This window comes from Schistocerca serialis, chromosome 3 (genome assembly GCF_023864345.2).
Source record: "Schistocerca serialis cubense isolate TAMUIC-IGC-003099 chromosome 3, iqSchSeri2.2, whole genome shotgun sequence".
NCBI classification, from domain to species: domain Eukaryota; kingdom Metazoa; phylum Arthropoda; class Insecta; order Orthoptera; family Acrididae; genus Schistocerca; species Schistocerca serialis.
In genome coordinates this window covers 981,560,074-981,585,728 of record NC_064640.1, presented here as the reverse complement: position 1 = coordinate 981,585,728, position 25,655 = coordinate 981,560,074, and the positions used below count along the sequence as shown (strand labels likewise).

The 25,655-nt window shown below is 39.2% G+C and overlaps 1 protein-coding gene across 3 annotated transcripts in view; it reads right to left on the bottom strand.

The window, feature by feature from the left end:
- The window catches only part of LOC126471424 (zinc finger CCCH-type with G patch domain-containing protein), a 176,790-nt gene extending 151,405 nt beyond the window's left edge, over nucleotides 1–25,385 (bottom strand). For 2 of the 3 annotated variants that reach the window (XM_050099564.1, XM_050099565.1), the window contains exon 1: nucleotides 24,915–25,385. In XM_050099564.1, the coding sequence (XP_049955521.1) occupies nucleotides 24,915–24,968 (54 nt within the window). In that variant the 5' untranslated portion in view covers nucleotides 24,969–25,385. Of the gene's footprint in view, nucleotides 1–1,131; nucleotides 1,379–24,914 lie in introns of all 3 variants that reach the window. The other variant, XM_050099566.1, reaches the window with a different exon arrangement.
- Between the last annotated feature and the right edge of the window lie 270 nt (nucleotides 25,386–25,655).

Genomic DNA, 25,655 nt, shown 5'->3' with positions numbered 1-25,655 from the left:
TACTTCTCCCAGCCTAGAACTACAAGGCATGCTTGATTTCTGCTACATGTTTATTTTCATTGGTTGTCACCATTATCTTCTCTACTACTCTTCTAGTTTCCCCTCCTACTTGGACCTTTGCCTCTCTTCACAAAGTTTAACCTTTACTATCCATTCTCTTTTCCTTTCTTGCACTACATCCTACCCTTCCCGCTTTTTATGGATTCTATTCCATCTAAGTCTTTCATTTCATATTTACACTGCTGGCCACTACTCTCACAGATCCAGCAGCTGGAGAGATCTTTCTTATACCCCGTACCCGAATGATCCTAACAAACTGACCCTTTTGTTGTATGCGATTTCAGTACCCAATCAAGGTTTCATTTACAATAACAATAAACAAGATTCGACGTCAGACATTCAAATATGTTGGAAGTGATTTATGATCAGCATGTTTTACACATGATCAATAACTGTCTGTGCCCTTTCACAAACTGGGAGTTCAGAAAAGAAGTTCATAATCTCACACGTGATAGCAAAAAAGTTGCATATTCTGGACTTTAGAAATTTTATTGTGTACTTTTTTAAAACCCTAAAAACCAAAAATGATGGAGTTTCTTCATTCATATTCTATATGATCTACTACAATTTTGAGTTCCATTACCTTTAAAGTGGGCAAAGTCCCAAGAATCAACCAACCTTTGTGTGCTGACATAGTTCACGGGGATACCCCAGATTGAGAAGTATGTCCAATTTCTGTACATATTTAGTGGTTGTAAACCATTGCCGGTTAGCTGTATTCGATTAAGATTATGCGGTGGGTTTCTCATTCATAAATCACAATTGAATGTTGTTGGTTTGTGAGGAGATAATGTTATGCAATGAGTAAGAAGTAGAAATATCTACCAACATGTGTAGGAGTTCAACAACGGGGGGCTCGTGGCCTATGAGACCGCAGTTTATTGTTCTGCAATTTTGCTGCTCACGTTTGCCGGGATACCACAACTTCCACCGTGTGAATATGTAATCGATGAATTCAGGAGAGCCATACTGAATGTCATGCAGGATGTAACAGCTCCATGCAGCCAGCACCCAAGAGTACAAATATGTTGTTTACCCAGCTGTAAAGAATCATATGACCGTGTCACATACCTCGAGTCAGGAAGTGGGCTCGTTTGAATCGAGACGAGTATCCACACAGAGAGCGCAACGCCGTCAGCAGCACTGTAGACTGTCAGCATGGTGACAATTATTGAGGATTCCCTTGATGTGGCAGCAGAGAGAGAAATCTGACGGTTGTGCACTTAATGATACCAATGAACACAGGAGTGGCACCACACCATCTTTTCAGATGAGCCAGTTCTGCATACAACATCATGATGGATCATGTGTGGGAGCTCTGAGGAAAATGAATGGTGCCAATTACATTCATAATCATTATACAGGCCCAGCATCTGGCACTATGGTATAAGGTGCCACTGGGTACACACCACAGTCAACAGTCGTACACAAAGGAGGTAATCTGGAGAGCAGCCATTACATATCTGATATTTTGGGACAACAAGAAAATGCAACAAAATAATGTTGCTACCTCAATACAGAGGGTGTTTATTGCCCTGGCCAGCACACTCTCCAGATCTCTCTCCCACTGTAAACATCTCGTTGTGGGTTGCCATGAGACTAGGACACCACAACTCAGCAGCCACTATGATAAACTATACCACACAGATAAAGTAGCACAGAACAATTTAATTGTATCTGTCCCGCAAGCTCAATAAGACTCAATGTCCAGTCAAGTTAGAGCGATCTATGTACTGAATTTGCCACCTCGCATACCCAAAAAACACTTACCATGATTTATTCTTCCTTCTATATGATTTACAAACAATTAAAATTTTGTAATCAGTTATACTTTCTAGTGTTTCAATTTTAATGGTCAGAATTGTACACTGCCTGACAGAAAGCACCCAGAGACATGGTGGGATTTAAATGTAACTTCGTACACACATCAGTGGAATGTAAATGATCGAGAGTTGCAATTCTCTGTGATGGGTAAAATGCCCATCAGGGTACATTACTGTGGTCACCATGCCTAATAGATTATACAAGGGCTGTGAATAGCATCATATGTGGAGTAATCACTATAAAGAACATGGAAATGTTGCATACTCATGTGAGACAGTGTTATCAGCGATTGACAGAGTTTGAAAGTGACCTCAATGTGTGTGTCCACTTGGCTGTCAGGTTCAATTGTGCAACATCCCGATTTGCAGGGCATACGGATGTGACAGTGGCTTGATGTTAGACTTCACGGGAATGTGAGGGAAGGCATACTCATTGTCAAGGTTCCAGTCGAGCATGTCTGATTACTGCAAGGGAGGATTGACATATTGTGCACTAGGCACATCATAACCCCTTCACATCTACATACTCTATCCAGGAACAAGTAATGGACTCCATGCAACATTCTGTGTTACCCTGCACCATTAGTCATAGGCTAGCAGCCGGGATAGGCAATTACCATCCCTTGTGTAGGCAGTTGTTAACGCCACATCAAAAATAGCTGCATTTGGAGTGGTGCCACAACTGGGATGCACAGACTGCTCATGAATGACATCGCAATGTGTTCAGCCATTTTGTGCAGCAACAATTCACAGTTGTGCACTGCCATGGATGACCACTGTCAGTCAGTATGATGGTGATCTTGAGACAGTTCCCATTCTACTAATGTTGAAACAATAAGTCAACTCTGTCTCAGTGCCAGTATCCAGGGTATCAAGGACTAGTTACAACAGGTGTAGACCAGTTTGCCTCAGGAGAAGATACAATGGCTTTATGATACCCTACCCAGTCGAATAAGTGCATACCTCCAGGTCAGAAGGAGTGCAACGTCATGCTGATAAGTTTTGTTTCCTCTTCCGCCTCTGAATGCTTCACTTTTTGGTCACACAATGTATTTTATTCTTAATAATTTTAACACCCCTAACACTTCTTCCTCTGTATTCGCTCCTCAGGTATCAGTTACTGCAACCCTTCTGAGGATGTTAAAACTATGCCTGTTTTCTGTAAACTTATGGTTCAAAACCAAAATTTTAGATTATGTATAAGACAAAATATTTACTTATCATTCTCTGAATGAAGTACTTGCTCCTGAGTAAATGTTGTGAGAGTGAGAGAGGGAGTTGGTTCACTTTTGGAATGCAATACAGTAGTGATTCTGCATGGCATGCAGTAAAAAAGTCCTTCGTTGGTTTTCAGAGGTAAGTGGCACCAGATGGCTATGCACATTTCCCGTAAATTACAGGTCAATAGTTTGTGGGCACAGAACTTGTGCCTGATAACTTCCCAGATGTGTTCTGTCAGGTTCAGATCTATCACATTTGTTGGCCAAGACATCAACATGACTTCACTGTCATGCTCCTCAAACCACCACAGCATGATTCCGGCCTTATGACATGGACAGTTATCCTGCTGGAATATGCCACTGCAGTTGGGGAAGACATCAACCGTGAAGTTATGCAGGCGGTACACGACAGTGTTCATATAGCCCACACCTGTCATGGTGTCTTTGATTACTATCACAGGTCCCAAGGTGGCCCAGGTAGATGTCTCCCACAGCACTGGTTGACATGTGTATTGCGGTGCATATTTCGAGCAGCTGGATGACAGCATTTCGAGACATGACTGTTGACCTCATACAGAAAGATGGCTGAAACCTGAAATTGATAGCAGCAAGATTTTTGGGGAAAATTTAAGTATATATTGAAAGTGTAGGCAAATGGGAAATGGAGGTGGTGTATTTGTCACAGTAGACAAGAATTTGAACCCATTGAGGTGAAAATTGAAGCTGCATATGAGATTGTTTGGGCAAGACTCTGTAACGGGGGGGGGGGGGGGGGGGGGGGGGCATAAAATGATAATTGGATCCTTCTATCACCCACCCGAAGCATCCCTTGATATAACCAAAAACTTAAGAGGAAACCTCGGTTCACTTGTACATAAGTTCCCCAATCATATCGCAATCATTGGTGGAGACTTTAATCATCCAACAATTAATTGGGAAAATTACAGTTTTGTTGGTGGTGGGCATGATAAGACATCCTGTGTAACATTACTAAATGCCTTCTCTGAAAACTACCTAGAACAGATAGTTACGAACTCCACTCATGATGGAAATATACTGGATCTAATGACAACAAATAGACCTGACCTCTTTGCAGATGTCAAAATCGAAACTGGTATAAGTAACCGTGACACATTTGTGGAAACAACGATTACCAAAGTGCAAACGACAAATAAAACAAGCAGAAAGACATATATGTTGAGTAAACTAGATAGAAAATCAGTAGTGTATTATCTCAATGAGCAACTTGAAACTTTCAGCACAGGGCAGGAGCATGCAAAAGAAATATGGCTCAAGTTTAAAAGAACAGTTGACCATGCACTGGACAGATATATACCTGGTACAACAGTTCACAATGGGAGGGAACCTCCATGGTATACAGTTACTGCAAAGAAACTTCTAAAGAAATGGAGATTACTGCATAATATGTATAAAACAAAATGAAGGGCTATAAATAGAAAGATGTTGGATGAAACACATTTGGCTGCCAAGAGAGCAATGCTCAAAGCCTTCAATGACTACTGTTGTAGAATATTGTCAAATGATATTTTACAAAACAAACGAATTCCAGTTGTATGTAAAGGCTGCTAGTGGCACCAAAGTTAGTGTACAGACCCTAATGCATGAGATAGAAACTGAAACTGAGGGTACCAAAGCAAAAACTGAAATGCTTAACTCTGTTTTCAAATATTCCTTTACAAAGGGAAAATGAGGAGAGCTACTCCAATTTAATTCTCATACCACTGAAAAGAAATCGATATTAGTGTCAGTGGTATTGAGAAACAGCTAAAATGTTAAAGTTGAACAAAGCTCCATGGCCCGATGGAATCCCTGTTATATTCTATACTGAATTTACATCTGAGTTAGCTCCTCTTCTAACTGTAATCTACTGTAGAACCCTTGAATTAAAAACCTTGCCCAGTTCTTGGAAAAAATCACAGGTCACGCCTATCTACAAGAAGGGTGGTTGGAGTGATCCACAAAACTACCATCCAGTATCCTTGGCATTGTTTTATTATAGAAACTCATAACATATTCTGAGTTCAAACATAAAGAGGTACTTTGAACAGAATGCCAACCAGCACAGATTCCGAAAACATCAATCACGTGAAACTCAACTTCCACTTTTTTCCATATGACATATTGAAACCTTTGGATCCAGGCAATCGGGTAGATGCAGTATTTCTTGATTTCCAAAAAGCATTTGACTCAGTACCACACCTACCCCTTTTGTCAAAAGTACAATCATAGGAGATATCAAGTGAAATTTGTGACTGGATTGAGGACTTTTTGGTAGGAAGGATGCAGCATGTTATCTTGGATGGACAGTCACCGTCAAATGTAGAAGTAACTGCAGGTCTGCACCATGGAAGTGTGTTGCGATCCTTGCTGTTCGTGTTGTATATAAATGACCTAGCAGACAATACTAATAGAAACCTCAGACTTTTTACAGATGACGTAGTAATCTATAATGAAGTAATGTCAGATCTTGATAAGATTTCAAAGTGGTGCAAAGACTGGCAACTTACTTTAAATGTTCAGAAATGTCAAACTGTGCACTTCACAAAATGGAAAAAACAACAACATAGTATCCTATGACTATAATATCAATGAGTCACTGCTGCAAGCGGCCAACTCATAAAAATACCAGTATCTAACACTTTGTAGGGATATGAAATGGAATGATCACATGTGTTCAGTCATGGGTAACACAGGTGGTACACTTTGGTTTATTGGTAGAATACTGGGGAAGTTCAATCAGTCTACAAAGGAGATTACTTACAAATCACTCAAATTGCTCAAGTTTGCAATATTACAAATAGTACTAACAGGGGATATTGAATTAATACAGAGAAGGGCAGCATGAATGGTCACAGGTTTGTTTGATCCGTGGGAGAACCAAAGAGATACTGAAGAAACTGAACTTGCAGATTTTTGAAGATAGACGTAAACTATTCCGCGAAAGTCTCCTAATAAAGTTTCAAGAACCAGCTTTAAATGATGACTCTAGAAATATACTACAACCCCCTACACATCACTCACATAGGGATCAAGAAGATAAGATTACAATGATTACTGCACACATATAGGAATTCAAACAATTATCCTTCCTGCGCTCCATACATGAATGGAATGGGAAGAAACCCTAATAACTTGTACAATGTGACGTACCCTCTGCCATGCACTTCATGATGGTTTGCAGAATAGATGTAGATGTAGACCGGTGTAACCTGAAATGTGATTCATCTACCTGGATGGCACATTTCCAATTACCCCTATCCAATCTCGATGATCCCATGCCCACTGCAATCATTATTCACCATGTCACTGGATGAACATAGGAACACAATGTTTTGGCACATCACATAAGGCAGTGTTAGGAAGTCTTTTTCTGAAGGCATGGAATATTGCCTTGTACAAAAATTAAATCTGAATGATAAACAGTTCAGACACGAATAAAATAGAAGCTTCTCAAATGTGATTCTACAGGAGAATGCTGAAGATTAGACAGATTGATCAAATAACCAATGGGGAGGTATTGAATGGAATTGGGGAATTAAGTAATTGACTAACACAAGAGGTGGTTGATAGGGCATATACTGAGGCATCAAGGAATAATCAATTTGGCAGGTTTTAGGGAGGGAATTGGGAGAAGAAGGGGGTGAGGAGGTAAAAACTGTATAGGTAGAGGAAGGCTAGACAACAGTAAACAGGTTGGAAATTATTTACTGGTAGAATTGTAGTAGTTATGCAGAGATGAAGAGTTTGCACAGGGCAGACCAGTAGGGAGAGATGCATCAAACCAGTCTTTGGACTGAAGATGATAACCACCACAACCACCACCATCACCTCCAAAATCAAAATCAACAACAACAACAACAACAACAACAACTGGAGCCTTCTGTCTTGGATATCAGTTGATAAAATCTGTCAAACACAAATCACAAAATTTTCACCATTTATAAACCAAATGTCAGTCATAAAAGCTATAATGATAATGATAAAAACTAACGTGACTATGTAACATATTATGATATCAATAAGAATATGGGGAAAAATTAGCACAGTGTTGTACAAGGAACCATACATCTACATCCATCCTCTGGAAACCACTGTGGGCTGTATGACAGATTGTACTTCCCATTGCTCCACATATTTGAATTTCTTCCTATTCCATTCATAATAAAGAATGCTTAAATGCTTCTGTGGTTACTGTACTCAGTCACATCTTGTATTTGCTGTCCATAGAGGAGTGATATGAAGATTGCTGTAGCATATTCCCAGATTCCTCACTTTGGCAGTTGGCCTTTGTGGGATGATTGATGTCTACATTTAAGGGTCTGCCAGTTCAAGTTTTCCAGAATTCCTGTGATGCTCTCCCATGACTCAAACACTTGTGTCGGTGTACACACTGCCCTCCTTTTTAGATATTCAGTATCACTTGTTAGTCCCAATTAGTATGTGACCCACACATCTGTTGCAGAGGTATTTTGCAAGTAGTCTCCTTTGTCGATCAACTGCACTTTCCTAGCATTCTACCAATGAAGGAAAGTCTGTCACCAGCTCTGCTACAACTGAGGCTATGTATAATCATCTTTCATATTCCCCACACAGTACTACGTTTTTGCATTTTGTGAAGGACAAATGTTGCATTCCTGAAACTTTAAAGCAAGCTGCCAAGGTTTGCATCTCTTTGAAATCTTATCAAGATCTGTTTGAACATCCACGTAACTGTTTTCAGCTTGCTAATACATCATTATAAGTAAATGCATCAAGACTGAGATTACTATTAACACTGAGTGCCAGGTCTCATTAATATACAACATGAGCAGAAAGGGTCACAACACACACTTGCCTGGAACACACTTGACTACTTCTAAAGTCGTTGATGACTCTCTATCCAAGATAACATGCTGCATACTCCTGCCCATGAAATCCTCAACCTAGTCACACACTTTGTTTGATAACCCCGTGATCATACTTTCATTAAGTAGTGATGCTGTGGTACTGAGTGAAATCCTTTTCAGAAGTTACGGAACATTTTATCTGCCCACTTTCCTTGATTCACAGCTTTCAGGCTATCATGTGAGAAGAGTGGGAGTTGAGTTTTACATGACTGATTGTTTTTTAAATCCATTGTGCTCACCATGAAGGAAGTCGTTCTGTTTGGGATATCTCCTTACATCTTAGCTCAGAATATGTTCTAAGATTCTACAACAGATGGATATCAATGATATTGGACAATAATTACGTGAGTTATATTTGCAACACTCCTTGCAGATCAGTTTGACCTATGTTTTATTCCAACCAGTGAGGGATCTATGGGTCTGTTAAGTAAGCTACGATTTCTGCACAAAATCTGATAGGGAGTCCTTTGGGCAATGAGGCCTCGTTCAATTTTAGCAATTCTAGTTGTTTCTAAATTCAACTGACACTAATAGCTCTATCACGTGTTATTGTTGTGGTGCAAAAATTAAATTGGGGACAGTAATCATGTATTTTCCTAAGCAAAGGAATATTTGAAAATGTAGTTGAGCACCTCAGCTTTTGCTTTGTTACCCTTACTAAAGTTCCTGAGCCATCCATAAGTGTCTGGATATTCACTTTGATGCCACTCACAGTCTTTACATATGACAGGAGTTTCTTTGGAGTTTGTGAGAGGTTTCTTGATAAGATTCTGCTGCATTAGTCAAATGCTTCATACTCTGCCCTTCTGACAGTTGATGATATTTCATTTTCCATCTATGCATCCAGTCCATAAATTTTGCCATGTAACTCCACCCATGTAAGTATGACTATGTCAACTCCCAGCAGTACAACACAATTTGTTGCCGTAATAATGGTCTTTACGGCCATTTTCTATCCAAAGGTTCTGAATGTGCTCACCTCTGTATATGACACATGGAGGGAGAAGTCACCTGCAGCTGACCCACAGATAATAATATCGTTGCAGACTTAGAATGGCTGCATATATTTTCAGGGCACTTCATACCATATCTACCAATCACAAACGATTTTCCTGGATCATTACTGACACCAGTCTCATCATAATCGAACACATTACACGGAGAGACACTCATGAGGTTAGCTGTATCCAAAGTGGCATAATAGGTGTGATGCAGGTCCCCAGTTCAAACCCAACCACCAGCAATTATTTTCTATATACTTTTTATCATTTCTTGAAGGTTCTCCAAATTTCTTACATTTTTATATTCTGGGATATTCAATGTTTGTATAAATAGCAGCACACATTGTCCACTAGTCCAGGTCTCTTCTATCTGTACACTGGTGTTTGTAATAAACTTGCTTTCAGTGTTAAGTGTTGAACTTCATTGAAAAACCTGCTATTGGATTTAGACTTGTTAGTTGTTATGAGATGACACGTTTAGTTGAAATGCTGGGTACTTAACCAGGGCTTCAATTCAACAATGAAAAGCTGTCTCCTACAGAGATGCAAACTGGGATACAAGCATACATTGTTTCCAAGGTCCATATATTCAGGAAAACAATGGGTTCCAAAATAGCAGCAATTCAGCTACATGTCAGGCATCCATAAGTGTTTTGCAAAAATAATGGTTAGGACCCAATGAAATTGCTGAAGGAATTGACTGAGTCACCAAATACAACATGTGTGATGTCATGATGTGTTCAGCAAATGTGTACTTATGCTTGGACAGCACAGCCCAACACTGGTTCGAGAACAACAAGGGGAAGGTAGTTAGCTGGGACAAATTCCCAGTTGAACTGAAGAAACCATTTGCTGACAATGAAGAAACCATTTGCTGACAATCAGCTGCAAGTCCACTTGGTGGAAGAACAAATGAAGAACAGGATCCAACACAATGGGAAAACAACACGATCTTACACAAGGAATATTTTGGCTCTATATCACATTGTGAATCAGAGTAACAGTGTTCTGGAGTAAAAGACAAGTGCTGGCACGACGGTCAGGAACAGTACAGCACAGAGGGCTTTGAAGAAGATGTCAGCCAATAGTACGCTGACCGAACCCTCTCTAGGATGACACCAAGACAGCAGTGGCCTCTAGGCAAAGAGAAGGGTTGGGTTGTTTTGGGGGGAAGAGACCAAACAGCGAGGTCATTGGTCTCATTGGATTAGGGAAGGACGGGGAAGGACGTCGGTCGGGCCCTTTCAAAGGAACCATCCCGGCATTTGCCTGGAGCGATTTAGGGAAATCACGAAAAACCTAAGTCATGATGACCGGACACGGGACTGAACTGTCATTTTATCGAATGCAAGTCCAGTGTGCTCGGTTGCGCAAAGAGAACATACACGCCATGCCATATGGCCGTGGTCGAGTTGAAGAGTAGCTGTTCTATGAGGTCTACAGCAGCTGTATTGTTTCACTTGTATTAGGAGTTGTGTATACTGAACAGATTTTCTTATTTTGTCTGTTGCCCATTGCTTGTGACACAGCGTTGTAAATTCTCAAAGTTAAGTATTGTCATTTATCTTACTGTAATAAAAATTCATTAAAATGATTTGCTTGAATTGTTGTCTAGCGATCCAAGAAAGTGGGTTTCCTACGCACCCCATATTCGACGAGTAGGCATGCCACAACAGACAGAAGACAATAAAATCTTACATTTGACAAAAGAAGTCACAGGAGAGATGTTCCAAGTTCTTCTGGTAAATGATGTCAAAATAATTGAGAGATTGCTCCAGCAATGCCAGCACATGAACTAAATGCAAGAGAAAAAGAGTCGGATGAAAGAAGTGTGACTGACTCCTGAATGTGGTTCCTATGGCAGTTGCGGAAGACCATCGTGACTCTGTCTTTCTCATATGTAAGGTAATAAGAGAAGATATATACAGCAGTTTATGGCAAACAGAACTGTCAGACAGAGTAAGCAAGAGATAGCGGCCATGAATGTTGGCCCCATATATTACAACGAAATAGAGAATGTTGGGGAGGTGGTGTGTCGATCTTTAGCAGGAAAACTAAATGAGGCACCCACATTTGGAGGTGAGGCTGCCACAGATGAAAATCCCCTATTGAAGATAGTTACCAGAACTGGAAATCTCATTAACATCACCACTGACAGTCAACCTACCAAGGTGCATGTCAACTCTGGAGCCTTATCATCACCAGCTAAAGAAGACTATTCTGTGAGATGAAATTCATTGTACTGAACGTAACAAATGGGAAATATGCCCAGCTGATGGGACCACATACTCCAAGAATAACTATCAATGACAGAAAAAGTGCTTCGAATTTGTGGTTTAGATAGAATGTGTTCTTAATATTGTTTGCAGATGTCACAAACACTCACAGACTGCGGAAGATCACAGCTCCAGATTGATGAAGATATTCCAATAAGCACACATAACAAAGACTGCTCTGGATGTGTGTTTGCTGTTGAAGATGTTATCTTGCTGTCAACAATAAGTTCCAGTGGTCTATTTAGATGTTCAGTCAAACTACAAAGCTTTTAATTCTTCAGGCTTTCCTGACAATCTGTTGACATGCTGAGTAATCAGGATCTCTAGAGGACCATTGGAGTTGTACCTGCCTTAAGCTGATGTGCCAAGACATTGTGTTCCCAAATTGATCCAATTTTTATGAATTATGACCACAGAGGGCATGGGATCATCAAGATTGGATTGGGGTAAATACAAATGGATCACTAATGTCATGGGCAGACACAAGTCATCGCTAAATGTATACTTGTATGATTAACCAAACCAAGAATCTTGCTCCACTACCACTGCAGACAATACAATGGAGGAATCTACTATGAACTGTCAATATTATCTAGCCTGGTCAAGGAACAACATTGGTGAGTATTAGCCTATCTGCTTTCAAATTTAGAGTGGAGAAAAGACAGAAAAAGCTGCCCATGGTACAGCACCGTATCATCACTGCAGATCATCCACCAATCATCTAGTGTGTGTGTAGTGTGTCATCAGCTGAATAAGAGACAATTTGGAAGGAAATGAAGAAGGTGCTGAACGATGATATCATTGAACTGTCAGAGTGTCCTTGGTCCTCCTATCTGGTCCTTGTGAAGAAAAGGACAGCATATGACATTTCTATGTCGACTACCAATGGCTGAACAAAATCACAAAAAAGGTGTCTACCCACAGCCGTGCATTGATGAAAGACTAAGTATTTCTCAACTACGGATATAGAGCCAGGCTACTGGCAAACAAAGGTTTGCAAAGCTGACCAGGAAAAAAACTATCTTCATAACTTGTGATGGCCTCTGTGAGTTTAAAATTATGCCATTTGGATTAAGTAGTGCTCCAGACACCTTTTAACATACCATAGATAACCTGTTTCAACATCTTTGCTACCTGGATAACATCATCATTTTTTCGAAGACATTTGAAGAACATCTACGCTGCCTGACAATCACAACAAAGTGGCTCAGACAGCAGGCCTCTGCAAGTATCCATAAAAGTGCCTCTATGTCACCCAACGAATAAAAATCTTGCGGTAGCTAGTTAATGACGATGGTGTGCACCCCAATCCAGAGAAAATAAGAGCAGTCACAGATTTTCTGACTCCCCGGTATATTCATGATGTGGGAAGTGATCTTGGAATGTACTCGTATTACCGAGAAGAGCCACGAGAAATATTTTTCCTGTCCTTAAGAAGGCATTAATATCTTCTACAGTTCAATCATTGCATGACAAGAATACTGAGACAAAACTTTGCACTGACACCACTGTCAAGGGAAACGTGCAGTTCTAGTACAAATTCAGGAAGATGCTGGAAAAGGTGATAACTTATGCTTCCAGAGTACTCTCCAAATCTGAGATGAACTACTCTACAACCAGTAACATGTGCCTTGCAGTTGTCTATGCTCCTAACCTAACCTAACAGGTTTGTCAGACACTATGTGAGCCATTTTAAGCAATGACAGCAACTGAAACACGTGCTGCAATTATCTCCGGGGCGTCTGGTACTAATCGTGCCTGCAGCTGCATCATTCCATCCAGTAGAGGTTGCAAGGTCGACAAACAGGAATAGACAGTCTTTGCTGACTTCCTCACACACTACGCTGTTACCAAAGCTGTGCTCACTGCTGAATCTCTGGAAACTGACAGACTCGTTGTAGAAGGCAACATCTTCAAGCATGGAGCACCACAAATGATGCTCTCTGATTGTGGAGAAGTTTTCAGTCGAAACTAAAATCAAAGGTAATTTCACATAGTGATATCAATAATAGGATGACAACTGCCTATGACACATAGACAAATGGCCTCACCGAATGATTTAATAAAATGTTGGCAGATATGCTCTCAATGTCTGTTGATGTCAAACAGAGATGTTAGATTACAATAATGTGTGTTGTGACATTGCATATAACACAGTAAAGCAAGATAACAAAAGGCTTCACACTGTTATTTCCACTCCACGCTTCCGAGGTCGAAACAACAATGGATAACTGTTCCCATTTCAACAGAACAATACTTAGGATTACTAAATGAAACACTCCATTACCAAGATCAAAGAAGCAAGATAGCTAGTTCACATACGGATTGTGGATGTCCATGACAAGATCCAAGAGTACTATAATGCCAAGCACTTAGTGAGAGACATCCCAGGAGACTTGGTACACATTTTTATGCCTGTGCAGAGAGTGAGGCTATTGGAAAAGTTACTAAACCATTACTTTGGGTTGTATCATGTCTTGTCAGACATAATATATACGAAGTCAAGGACTATGACCATTCATCAAAAAGAGAAAAGTGCAGCTATGCCAGCAATGTCCATATGAAGCCCTACTACAGACCTTGAGCACTGATTGATGTGGGTGCTTCTCATTCAAGAAAACTGAAGACTGAGGAGCTTATACAGGAGAGGCTGCCTTTGATGTACTTCATAGTGAAGAGAAAATTACAACATGAGCAGGATGCGAGGTTCCACAAGTGCTGCCATACAGAGGATAACTGACAAGATCTATGTCCAGGGTGCTGCATTCACCTTCGATGACAAATTCTGAAACAGTGGGTCACTGTTTCTCCGGGAGAAGGGGCAATGCCATGAGCTGTACTGCACACAATGTGGCATAGTGGTTAGCATCACTGGCTGGTATGCTGCAGGACGCTATTTCAAATCCAACCACCAGTGCAGTTATTTAGTATTATCATTTTTGGAAAGTTATCCTAATTTCTTATTCAGGTATACTGGAGCTTTGCATTAATAGCAGCATTCTACATCCAGAAGTTCAATTCTGTTTTATTTCTAAGTTGGTGTTTATAATAAAAGTCCTTTGAGTGTTAAGTGTTGTACTTCACTGATGAACCGGCTTTCGGATTTGGGCCTGATAGTGATTACCATGTGACAATATGTTTGTAGTGCACTACTGTGTGTTAAGATAACAACTAAACAATAATATAAAAGACTATGTTCTAACACCAGCACATACATATAATTTTCACTTACAAAATGGTTCAAATGGCTCTGAGCACTATGCAACTTAACTTCTGAGGTCAGCAGTCCCCTAGAACTAAGAACTTAAACCTAACTAACCTAAATTTTCTCAGCATGTTATAGTCTTAGGTGGAGATTTCAATTTACCAGATATAGACTGGGACACTCAGATGTTTAGGACGGGTGGTAGGGACAGAGCATCGAGTGACATTATACTGAGTGCACTATCCGAAAATTACCTCGAGCAATTAAACAGAGAATCGACTCGTGGAGATAACATCTTGGACCTACTGATAACAAACAGACCCGAACTTTTCGACTCTGTATGTGCAGGACAGGGAATCAGTGATCATAAGGCCGTTGCAGCATCCCTGAATATGGAAGTTAATAGGAATATAAAAAAAGGGAGGAAGGTTTATCTGTTTAGCAAGAGTAATAGAAGGCAGATTTCAGACTACCTAACAGATCAAAACGAAAATTTCTGTTCCGACACTGACAATGTTGAGTGTTTATGGAAAAAGTTCAAGGCAATCGTAAAATGCGTTTTAGACAGGTACGTGCCGAGTAAAACTGTGAGGGACGGGAAAAACCCACCGTGGTACAACAACAAAGTTAGGAAACTACCGCGAAAGCAAAGAGAGCTTCACTCCAAGTTTAAATGCAGCCAAAACCTCTCAGACAAACAGAAGCTAAACAATGTCAGAGTTAGCGTAAGGAGGGCTATGCGTGAATTCAAAAGTAAAATTCTATGTACCGACTTGACAGAAAATCCTCGGAAGTTCTGGTCTTACGTTAAATCAGTAAGTGGCTCGAAACAGCATATCCAAACACTCCGGGATGATGATGGCATTGAAACAGAGGATGACACGCGTAAAGCTGAAATACTAAACACCTTTTTCCAAAGCTGTTTCACAGAGGAAGACCGCACTGCAGTTCCTTCTCTAAATCCTCGCACAAACGAAAAAATGGCTGACATCGAAATAAGTGTCCAAGGAATAGAAAAGCAACTGGAATCACTCAACAGAGGAAAGTCCACTGGACCTGACGGGATACCAATCCGATTCTACACAGAGTACGCGAAAGAACTTGCCCCCCTTCTAACAGCCGTGTACCACAAGTCTGTAGAGGAACGGAAGGTTAAAAATGATTGGAAAAGAGCACAGGTAGTCCCAGTCTTCAAGAAGGGTCATCGAGCAGATGCGCAAAACTATAGATCTATATCTCTGACGTCGATCTGTTGTAGAATTTTAGAACATGTTTTTTGCTCGAGTATCATGTCGTTTTTGGAAACCCAGAATCTACTATGTAGGAATCAACATGGATTCCGGAAACAGCGATCGTGTGAGACCCAACTCACTTTATTTGTTCATGAGACCCAGAAAATATTAGATACAGGCTCCCAGGTAGATGCTATTTTTCTTGACTTCCGGAAGGCGTTCAATACAGTTCCGCACTGTCGCCTGATAAACAAAGTAAGAGCCTACGGAATATTAGACCAGCTGTGTGGCTGGATTGAAGAGTTTTTAGCAAACAGAACACAGCTTGTTGTTATCAATGGAGAGACGTCTACAGACGTTAAAGTAACCTCTGGCATGCCACAGGGGAGTGTTATGGGACCATTGCTTTTCACAATACACATAAATGACCTAGTAGATAGTGTCGGAAGTTCCATGCGGCTTTTCGCGGATGATGCTGTAGTATACAGAGAAGTTGCAGCATTAGAAAATTGTAGCGAAATGCAGGAAGATCTGCAGCGGATAGGCACTTGGTGCAGGGAGTGGCAACTGACCCTTAACATAGACAAATGTAATGTATTGCGAATACATAGAAAGAAGGATCCTTTATTGTATGATTATATGATAGTGGAACAAACACTGGTAGCAGTTACTTCTGTAAAATATCTGGGAGTATGCGTGCGGAACGATTTGAAGTGGAATGATCATATAAAATTAATTGTTGGTAAGGCGGGTACCAAGTTGAGATTCATTGGGAGAGTCCTTAGAAAATGTAGTCCATCAACAAAGGAGGTGGCTTACAAAACACTCGTTCGACCTATACTTGAGTATTGCTCATCAGTGTGGGATCCGTACCAGATCGGGTTGACGGAGGAGATAGAGAAGATCCAAAGAAGAGCGGTGCGTTTCGTCACAGGGTTATTTGGTAACCGTGATAGCGTTACGGAGATGTTTATCAAACTCAAGTGGCAGACTCTGCAAGAGAGGCGCTCTGCATCGCGGTGTAGCTTGCTCGCCAGGTTTCGAGAGGGTGCGTTTCTGGATGAGGTATCGAATATATTGCTTCCCCCTACTTATACCTCCCGAGGAGATCACAAATGTAAAATTAGAGACATTAGAGCGCGCACGGAGGCTTTCAGACAGTCGTTCTTCCCGCGAACCATACGCGACTGGAACAGGAAAGGGAGGTAATGACAGTGGCACGTAAAGTGCCCTCCGCCACACACTGTTGGGTGGCTTGCGGAGTATAAATGTAGATGTAGAAGGACATCACACACATCCATGCCTGAGGCAGGATTCGAACCTGCGACCGTAGCGGTTGCGCAGCTCCAGACTGTAGCGCCTAGAACAGCTCGGCCACTCCAGCTGGCTTTTCAATTACATTCAGATGTATTTAACCCCACAAAAATGGGTGAAATTGTAATCAATTTTTATCATGACATTACAAATCAGTTCTAGATTTGTTCAAAAATAGAGATTCCACTTCAAGTACATTCCAGTTGCTACCAACCTGAAGAAGGCAAACATCCATTTTCACATTAGCTGGAAATTAGTAACCCAACAGAGAATTGCGCAGTGATCAATCTTAGCCCAAAATATCAACCTCACCCTGTCTCGTGGTATGTATTATCAAACTGAGGTTTTATCTAGTTTATGATTACATCTCAGAGTGTGTCTGGTGGTTGACAGAAGGCCAGGATATAAGTTCATGCCTTCTCTTAATAATGAATCTTGCCCAAACAATCTCGGAAGCAGCTGCAATTTCTGTGCTGGTGTATTTGAGTTTCTTGTCTACTGTAAACAATACACCACATCCACTTCCCAATAGCCTGTCCATTGGATATACACTCAGATTTACTCCAAAAATCTCACTGCTGTCAATAATGAGGTTTTGCCAGCTTTCTGCATCTGAGCTCCACTGCTTTTTAAGAATGCTTCAAACCTTAGTACTTTTTTGCCAATGGTTTGGCTACTGATCACAAGGATTTTCATTATCTCATCTGTGGGAGACATCTCTTTGAATCATACACTAATACTTCATGGTTTGAAACATATTTCATTATCTGTATTTGATGGAGAGTCAGAGTTGCTTAACCTTATTTTTGTAAAGAAACACTACAGTTCCCAACTATATGGCTCATATCTAGCAAGTTGCGGCCTACCTCCAAAGCCTTCCACTCGACTCAGAACCAATAGCAACAATCAGTTCTCAAGACAATTTAGTTGATTGTTATCTTTGCTGAAATTCCATGGGCACAGTCAGTCTTCTCAGTCAGATACTGGAATGATCCAACTGTAACCTTGGAACCAATATGATGAGCATCATTAATTCCAATGTGCACCACAATTTGTAGCTCTTTGAAACTTATTTCCTCAATGGATGCCAGAACTCTTTATCAATATATTTAACGAGGACCCCCAGGCATACCAAACTGAGTTCACTGTAATGACCGAATTATGAAGAGTTGCCATAAAAAAAGAAAAATCAGTAAGTATGAATACTACGAGTAAGCCTTATAACTTATAAATGTACAGTGCAAGCCACTTTTGTTAGCCCATTAAGAGTTCATATACATTGAGAAACAACTGATATCATGCATACTGATTGGAAATTGGAAGTAAGAAGTGATGCAGTCATGTACCATCTGTACGCAAACAGCCCCAAATGCATTATATAGAGCCCTTCAAATGACAGGCAAGCCAAAGTTCCAAACAGAGGAGAGTTCCACATGGAGGAGAATTGCAGACAGCAGTCTTGGATGATCAACAGCCTAAAGCAGATACTACGTGAGTGACCACTATGCTCAATTAATTAAGCTTGTACACAAAGAATGAGTTACAGAGCTTGCCGATTTGTATCTCTGACCTAGGGTTATCGGGTTACATCATACATTTGTCTACATGCATCTATGTCTGTATGTCACTTTCATTGTGATAAGTACTTTAAATTATGGATTTCATTATAGCAGTAGAATCTGACACTTTCATGGTTCGTAGCCTTTAGTACCACACATAACTGTGTATATTCGAATTCTAATAAAGTTATAGGCCGGGGACATATTTGTTCTGGTAATTGCTTGGAGAATGTAGTATGCCTCATCTAACTTTTACACTGAAGTTCTAAACCAGTGTCTGTGTTGTTCTGCATGTTCACTGCAAACACGTCACGAAGCAATAAAAAGCATCACAGTAAGTCAATCCAGTGTCTCATTTCCTTATCATCACCGTATCTACCCCTTACCTAACATCCAAGTCATTCTGTTCTGTCATCAGCTTGACACCACTGCCATTTCACTCCTTTACACAACTGTTAGTGTACCGAGAAACAGATGACCTAAACTCCAGCATCACCTGTATATTATTTAATCATATCTACGATTACTTACTTTTTAATTGAAAATAAGCCTACCAATTACATTATACTGTTCTCTTGTTATTTGTTTTTAGTACATCACTCATTGAACATTTGAGAAATTTGTTCACTCAGTTTGGGTGTTAGATTATAAGTTTGCCCAGTCTCAGTTGTAAATTCCATGGGAGACAGCTTCCTTAGCACATTTTTAAGTGGCATCCAAACTTGATCCTTCTCAATTTTTTCAAAAGATGTCCTTGGTCCTGGAGGGTGATAAAATACATGTACATCTGGGTTTTGACATTCAATATTATCAACTTCGCCAATCCACCACTGCTCATTGTAAACACAAGCCACTATGTCTTTATTTTGAAGAACCGGTTGTACAAGTTTTCCACACTGATGAAGTTCACTATCAGGCGAAGTTGATGTGATCTTACATTTCAATAAGTTGTGTGAATGGGGTACAAAACAATGAAAAGATCGAGTGCCTTTAATCTTCCGACAAGTGTTGTACCTTTCCTTCAAGACACTGTCATAGACTTCTTGTATTTCCTCACATTGTACAAAAACATAAGTAATTCCCTTGATATGTTTTTTACAGAATTCAAACATTTCTTGAGGTGTTATGATATGACTGTCATCGGTCCGCTGCAGACTTGCTTTTGTGACAGCTCACTTTGTTGCACCCCCGACACCATTACATCTCCCCATGGCATTAAGCGAAAAAGTGCCATTCTACATCAAACCCAAAATCTTCTTTATGAAAGGAGATGTTAATAATTTTTTTGTTTTTTTATTGACTTGCTGCCCCAACTGAAAAGTAAATCAGTTTTTTTTATAGAAGGGTGGTGCTGTTTAATGTAGTTTGTTAATTTTAGTTGAAAAATGTGCATTGCTGTAGTGTTGTGTTCAAGGTAATCACTTATGACACAAAAGCTGTGGCTCATTAGTTTATCTTCATCTTTATAATAGAATACAGGTGGCTAAACTGTGGCATGTCTGTTTACCCAGTGGTGCCCTTGTACTTCATCTTTAACAACAAAGGAATAATTTTCAGAAAAGTCAGCAAGAACTAAGAATTCATCAGCTGCCAAGGTTTGCTTTTTGTCTTTCAAAAATTTACTTTGAGCTTTTGCAATAAAATTACGCATTTTCAGATTTTCAAGGTTAGCCACCAACACTTCAAAAAACACTTCTCATGATTTTATGACTGTCACCAATTGAGTTCTGTCTTGTGTCACCCATTGTTTGTATTTTATATTGTCAGGCATCAAATCACCTTCTTCGGATTTTCCAACCATGTCAAGTAAGGCTTTTTTGCCTGGAGAATCTTCACATTTTGCCTTTATCATACAATTGTAACTGTCAATATTGCATACCATAAATTCCAAAACGTCTTTATAGTCAACTCTAAGGTTGGCCCCATCTATCATCAACTTTATGTTCTGATGATACAAACAAACACAAACATTATGGGTGTCAGGTGTCCCTGCAACAATACACCATCTTGATCTCAACTCACAAAACTTTGATCTTCCAATTTTAATTTCAGGATTTTCTTTTTTAAATTCAGTGAATAGTTCATTTAAATTACACAATATTAGCCTTCTTTGTCTTTGAATCTTAGAACCGTTTTCTTTCACAGAAACACCATAATACTTAATAACCTTATTGACTGTGTTTTCATCTACCAAATTAGTGCACTTTTCTCTTGTAATGCTGGTAAAATTCCCTGTTCTTTTACTAATTGCCTTGTTAACTTAACAAGAAGCTCTGACACATTAAATTCATCACTAAATTTTGCTCGACACCAAGAATTAGGCAGTAAATTGATAATCTTAATTTTATCCTCTTTGTTTGAAGTACAGCATTTAGTTTTTCTATCAAATCATCATACTCAGTTGGTGAAGTTTTAGAATTTCCATCTGTTTTAGTACAAATTGTATTTTGAAATGAAACTTCCAAATTCTTTTTGACTGTAGTTGCCACTTTGTCAATTTTTGTATTCAAGGTATTTGGTCTTTTATCTTGACTTAGTTTTCTAATTTTACTAACAGGCGATATACCCACGATTCCACAAGCTGTACCTACTTTTTTAATGGTTGCTGATAAGTCACAAAATTCTGTATCTGAGATTTCATTATCCTTTCTCTTGGAATTATAAATATCTTAGAATAACATGTTGGATATAATGATTTTCCTGGTATGAGATTGACAAAAGGTCTTTTATTTATAGAATAATGATCAAATATTATTTCTCACAGACGTTTTGTTATAGGTTTCATATGTTTCTCAAAAGGGTCCATGCAAGTCTGACCAAAAAGATGATGAAAATTTTTAAAGTATTTCATTTCGTGGTACTTGTACGTTTATTAGACCTCTGGGCTGACTCGTAGGTAAAACAACACTTTTTCTTCTTCACTGTAATCTTCGATTAAAGTAATGTCTTTAGGATACACTATATACACACTTTTATGACATGCTTCATTAATAACAGCACCTACAGATTACTGAGACACCATTCTCCACTGCACACTTCAAGAACTTCTAGCTAAATAAGTGTGAGTAGACAATTGTTGGTGTAAGGGGAATTGTTATACGTCATTTGATTAGCCTACCAGATATTGCAGATGTTAAAAAGCGTATTTTTGACTCGTGTTTGTAATCTTTTTTCCATTACTTCCAACTGAATCTCAAAGTTGTAATTTATAACAAAGTTTGATATCATAAAGGTCTATTAACTGTGAAATTTTCAGATTTTTATCTGGTCCCCCAACAAATATGTTGCAGGCCACAAAATGGAAAAATTAAAAAACATCCATTTTTTAAAATAGTGTATTTTTTAAGTGTAGGCTGCTCACCATTGATACTCTATAAAAAGTAACTATACTATAGCCTACAGTGTAATAGCCGAAAAAATATTAAAGGTGAGAAATTAATCTTTCTTTGGAAAACTGCTGTTCAAAAATTGAGTTTTTTTTAAATTTGGGGCTGATAACTTTGAACTAATAAAAATATATTAAAGAATACATTCAGCTACGTGATAATGATGTTAATTTGTAGCCCAGAGTGTGCTGAACTAAATGCATTTTATCTGAAAGGCTTAGGGTGACCCACTACTGAATAATTGTAAAAAATGTAGATGCTAGCAAATATGAAAAAACACATGCGGCCTGGAACAAATATGGCCGCCATTTAAAAATAATAAACAATAATTTTTTTTTACAAAAATATATTTTTGACTACTAAAATTGGGGAATTCAACCAACAAATATAAAATTTTTCTGAGATGGTCAAGTAAACAGTGCTGGACCACTTGGTATGGATTGACCTGTGTTGCTGGGTCGGTGTTATTTTCTGTACATGTGTTGGTGGTTGATGTTTTGGTATCGACACTTGGGGTTGATTCATGTATCTTAGGGGAAGTACTCGGTTTCAATTTTTTTGGTATCGGTAGTTGTATTTGAGCTGCATAAGTCATGGGAAGTGAACGATTTCAATTTGTCGTCGTAGCTGTGTGTGTTTGGCATTATGAGCTGCTGTTGACCTATATACGTCAAGGGAAGTGTTCGATTTCAATGTGTCATCGTAGCTATGTGTTTTGGTATCGTGTGTTGCAGTTGACCTATCTAGGACAAGGGAAGTGGCCGTTTCCAATTTTTGTTGTTTTCGGTGTTGGTTTTGTGGTATTGATAGTTGTGGTGTGATCATTTTTGGAGTAGTTGGTTTTTATTTTATGGTATCGACAATTGCGGTTGAGCTATGTAGGTGACAGGAAGTGACCGATTCCTGTCAATATTGTAAGTGTAGCGGAATTTTGTGGTGTTTTTATGTCGTCGTTTTGTATGGTTTGAGATTGTGGTGTGTTTATATTTAGTTTGTCCCCACCCAAAAACCCCCAATTTCCCCTCGCTGGTCATGTTAGTTTGATTATATTTTTGGAGAGAGATGTGTTGGTCGGTTTTCTATGTATTTTCGTGTTTGTTGTTGTTTATGTAATGACATTATAGGCGCCATATTAAAGACGTTGAAAATGGTCGTTTCCGCCCTATTGGTGACGTCATGGGACAAAGCAGACGGGTGGAATCTGACGCTTCTGTAATCCTCCAAGTTCTCCTTGTCTCCGCCTTCCCTGTTCATTACACTTAGCCCTATCACTGACTCACCACTCACAGTCAAGTCCAAGTGTAGTGATAAGTCCTGTGTTTCCTGGAGATGAAACAGTATGCTTGGGAGAGAACAGTACATTAACTAATCTATTCGCATAACAGGGAAAACATTACTAAGTATTTCACTAAAAGATCTAAACATAATCATGGAACAACAGCCGGTTTGGACTTACACTTACCACGAAAATACAAACAATAAACTCAAAACAGAATTTATCAGGAAATAAAGTTGTACAATTAACTACCACAGGAGAGGGAAAAGATTGTTAAAATACATGTGTTTGAAAAAAAGTTTCTTTATAAATAATGCATGCTACACAATCAAAGATTACTTAAATGGTTCAGAATAGTGGCTAATAATGAAAGGGGATAACTACATCACCTTGTCAAATTACAATGCTATAATGGTTTTGCAAGAAAATCATGTGCCAAGATCTACAATAGCATAAGATGGTAATGTCTTGTCATTCTTCTGAGTTCAACATATCATTCATCATGGGCTGGAGGGGGGTTGTCGTGCTGTCTTAGTTTTTCAGGTGGACTGAGAGGACATGCAGATTGAGATTGGGAATAGTGGCATGGAACGTGTACTGGCCAGGAGTCGGTTTTCTAAATGAACTGGAGTTAGTGCAAGGGGTGGGCTTATAGATGCAAGTGCCTCATTCTAGAGCCATCAGTGGGGATCAATGATATGTGCAGCAATGAAGAGCAAAACTGTGTTTGCATTTAAGAACATTGTACAATCAGGACCAACTGAATTAGGCAGTGCTGTTGTTTAGACAATGACCTGATATTTGGATGGATGGAGCTTCCTCTGCCTGGACATCCTGATCTAGATTTTCTGTGGTCTTCCTAAGTACCATCTGGCAAATGATGGGATGGTACTTTCAAGACCACAGCTGACCATCTGTCCTATCCCCTTAAAGCATGCCTTTATATTCTGTATGCATAATTTTTGTGCTGTTTATTGTCGTTGTATTAAGATGACAGATACTTTATCATTGTAAATTTATCCCTGCATGTGGATGAATAACTAAATAAACACAAAACCAGAAATGTAAGATGAATGAATATCAACAGCCAACTCCACTGCATTCAAATAACATAGCAAGTATGTGAAATGTGTGATAGAAACTGTTACACACTTTAGAAAAACTAACATCAATTCTACTACTTCATCGTACGATGACTGCCACAACTCTACTTCTACTAGAAAAAACAAACTGTTTGTATTGCTTGATATAAATCGAACCAGCATGATCACAGCCGCATTTGAGTGCACTTTGTAAATCAGTAGAATGATAATGAATTTCACGAGGGCAGAATTGGCTGGTAAAGGATAGGTGAGGAAAAACGTAAATGACTTTGACATGAAACTAAAGCATAACTTTGTTTCACGTCAAAGTATTCGTTAAACTAAAAATGTAAACGAACATAAAGCGCAGATTTCTACACGTTTATAATCAAGTGCTAATACAACACATAATTTGCAAATAATTAAATCAGCTATGACATTCAAACACATGGAGGGGGAAAACTGACAGCACTAGAAAGTATGCAAAAGGATACCCATCTCCACTATCCAACAACATTTTCTGGCTAAAGGGCAGGAAAAAATGAATAACAATCAAAATAAGGTAATGCTTACCTGCTCTTCATACTTTTTCAGGGAATCTGCCAGTTCTTCATACTCGGTTGTCATGGTTTTTACCTACTTGGCATATCCTAATTAAAATGCAAATATTAAAACTGTATTAAGCAATAAATACGACTTAAATTTCGGAAAATCCCTTGGCAGCGGTAACGTTTATGTGGTGATACTTTACTCTATTCAACTGAAGGTCGAATTCGAGATGGAAATATAAGAGTTTACGGTCGCCAATAAGCAAAACGTCGAGAAAACAAATCAGAATTGAATATTCAGTTACTGATAATAGCCAAACAACACAGATACATTTTACGACATCACACGAATTTAACTAAACCACAATACCTATGTTCGAATATATGCAAACATATTTCTATACAACATAACCAAAACACCATAGTACATATTTCGCGGATATACAAAATAAACAAACTTCGTCTGTTGGTAGTATAGGACAGTAACTTGCAAAGATCTTCACTTGCTCCCATGTTGCAAAGATCAAACAGCGATCACTGCGTCGCTCTAACTGGCGCTGATTTTTCATTAGCCTCTCAGCATTATCATACATAATTATGTATTAAATATTCATCTAGAAAAAAGTGTAAGTATTCCATAAGTATACATGATTGTCACGCACACGTATACGCATAGTACATAATGTAGTTATCGGCTAACTGGTACATGGGCTAGAGTTGTCAGGCGTCCCGATTAATAGTGCTAGTTTCGAATTTCAAGTCCCGG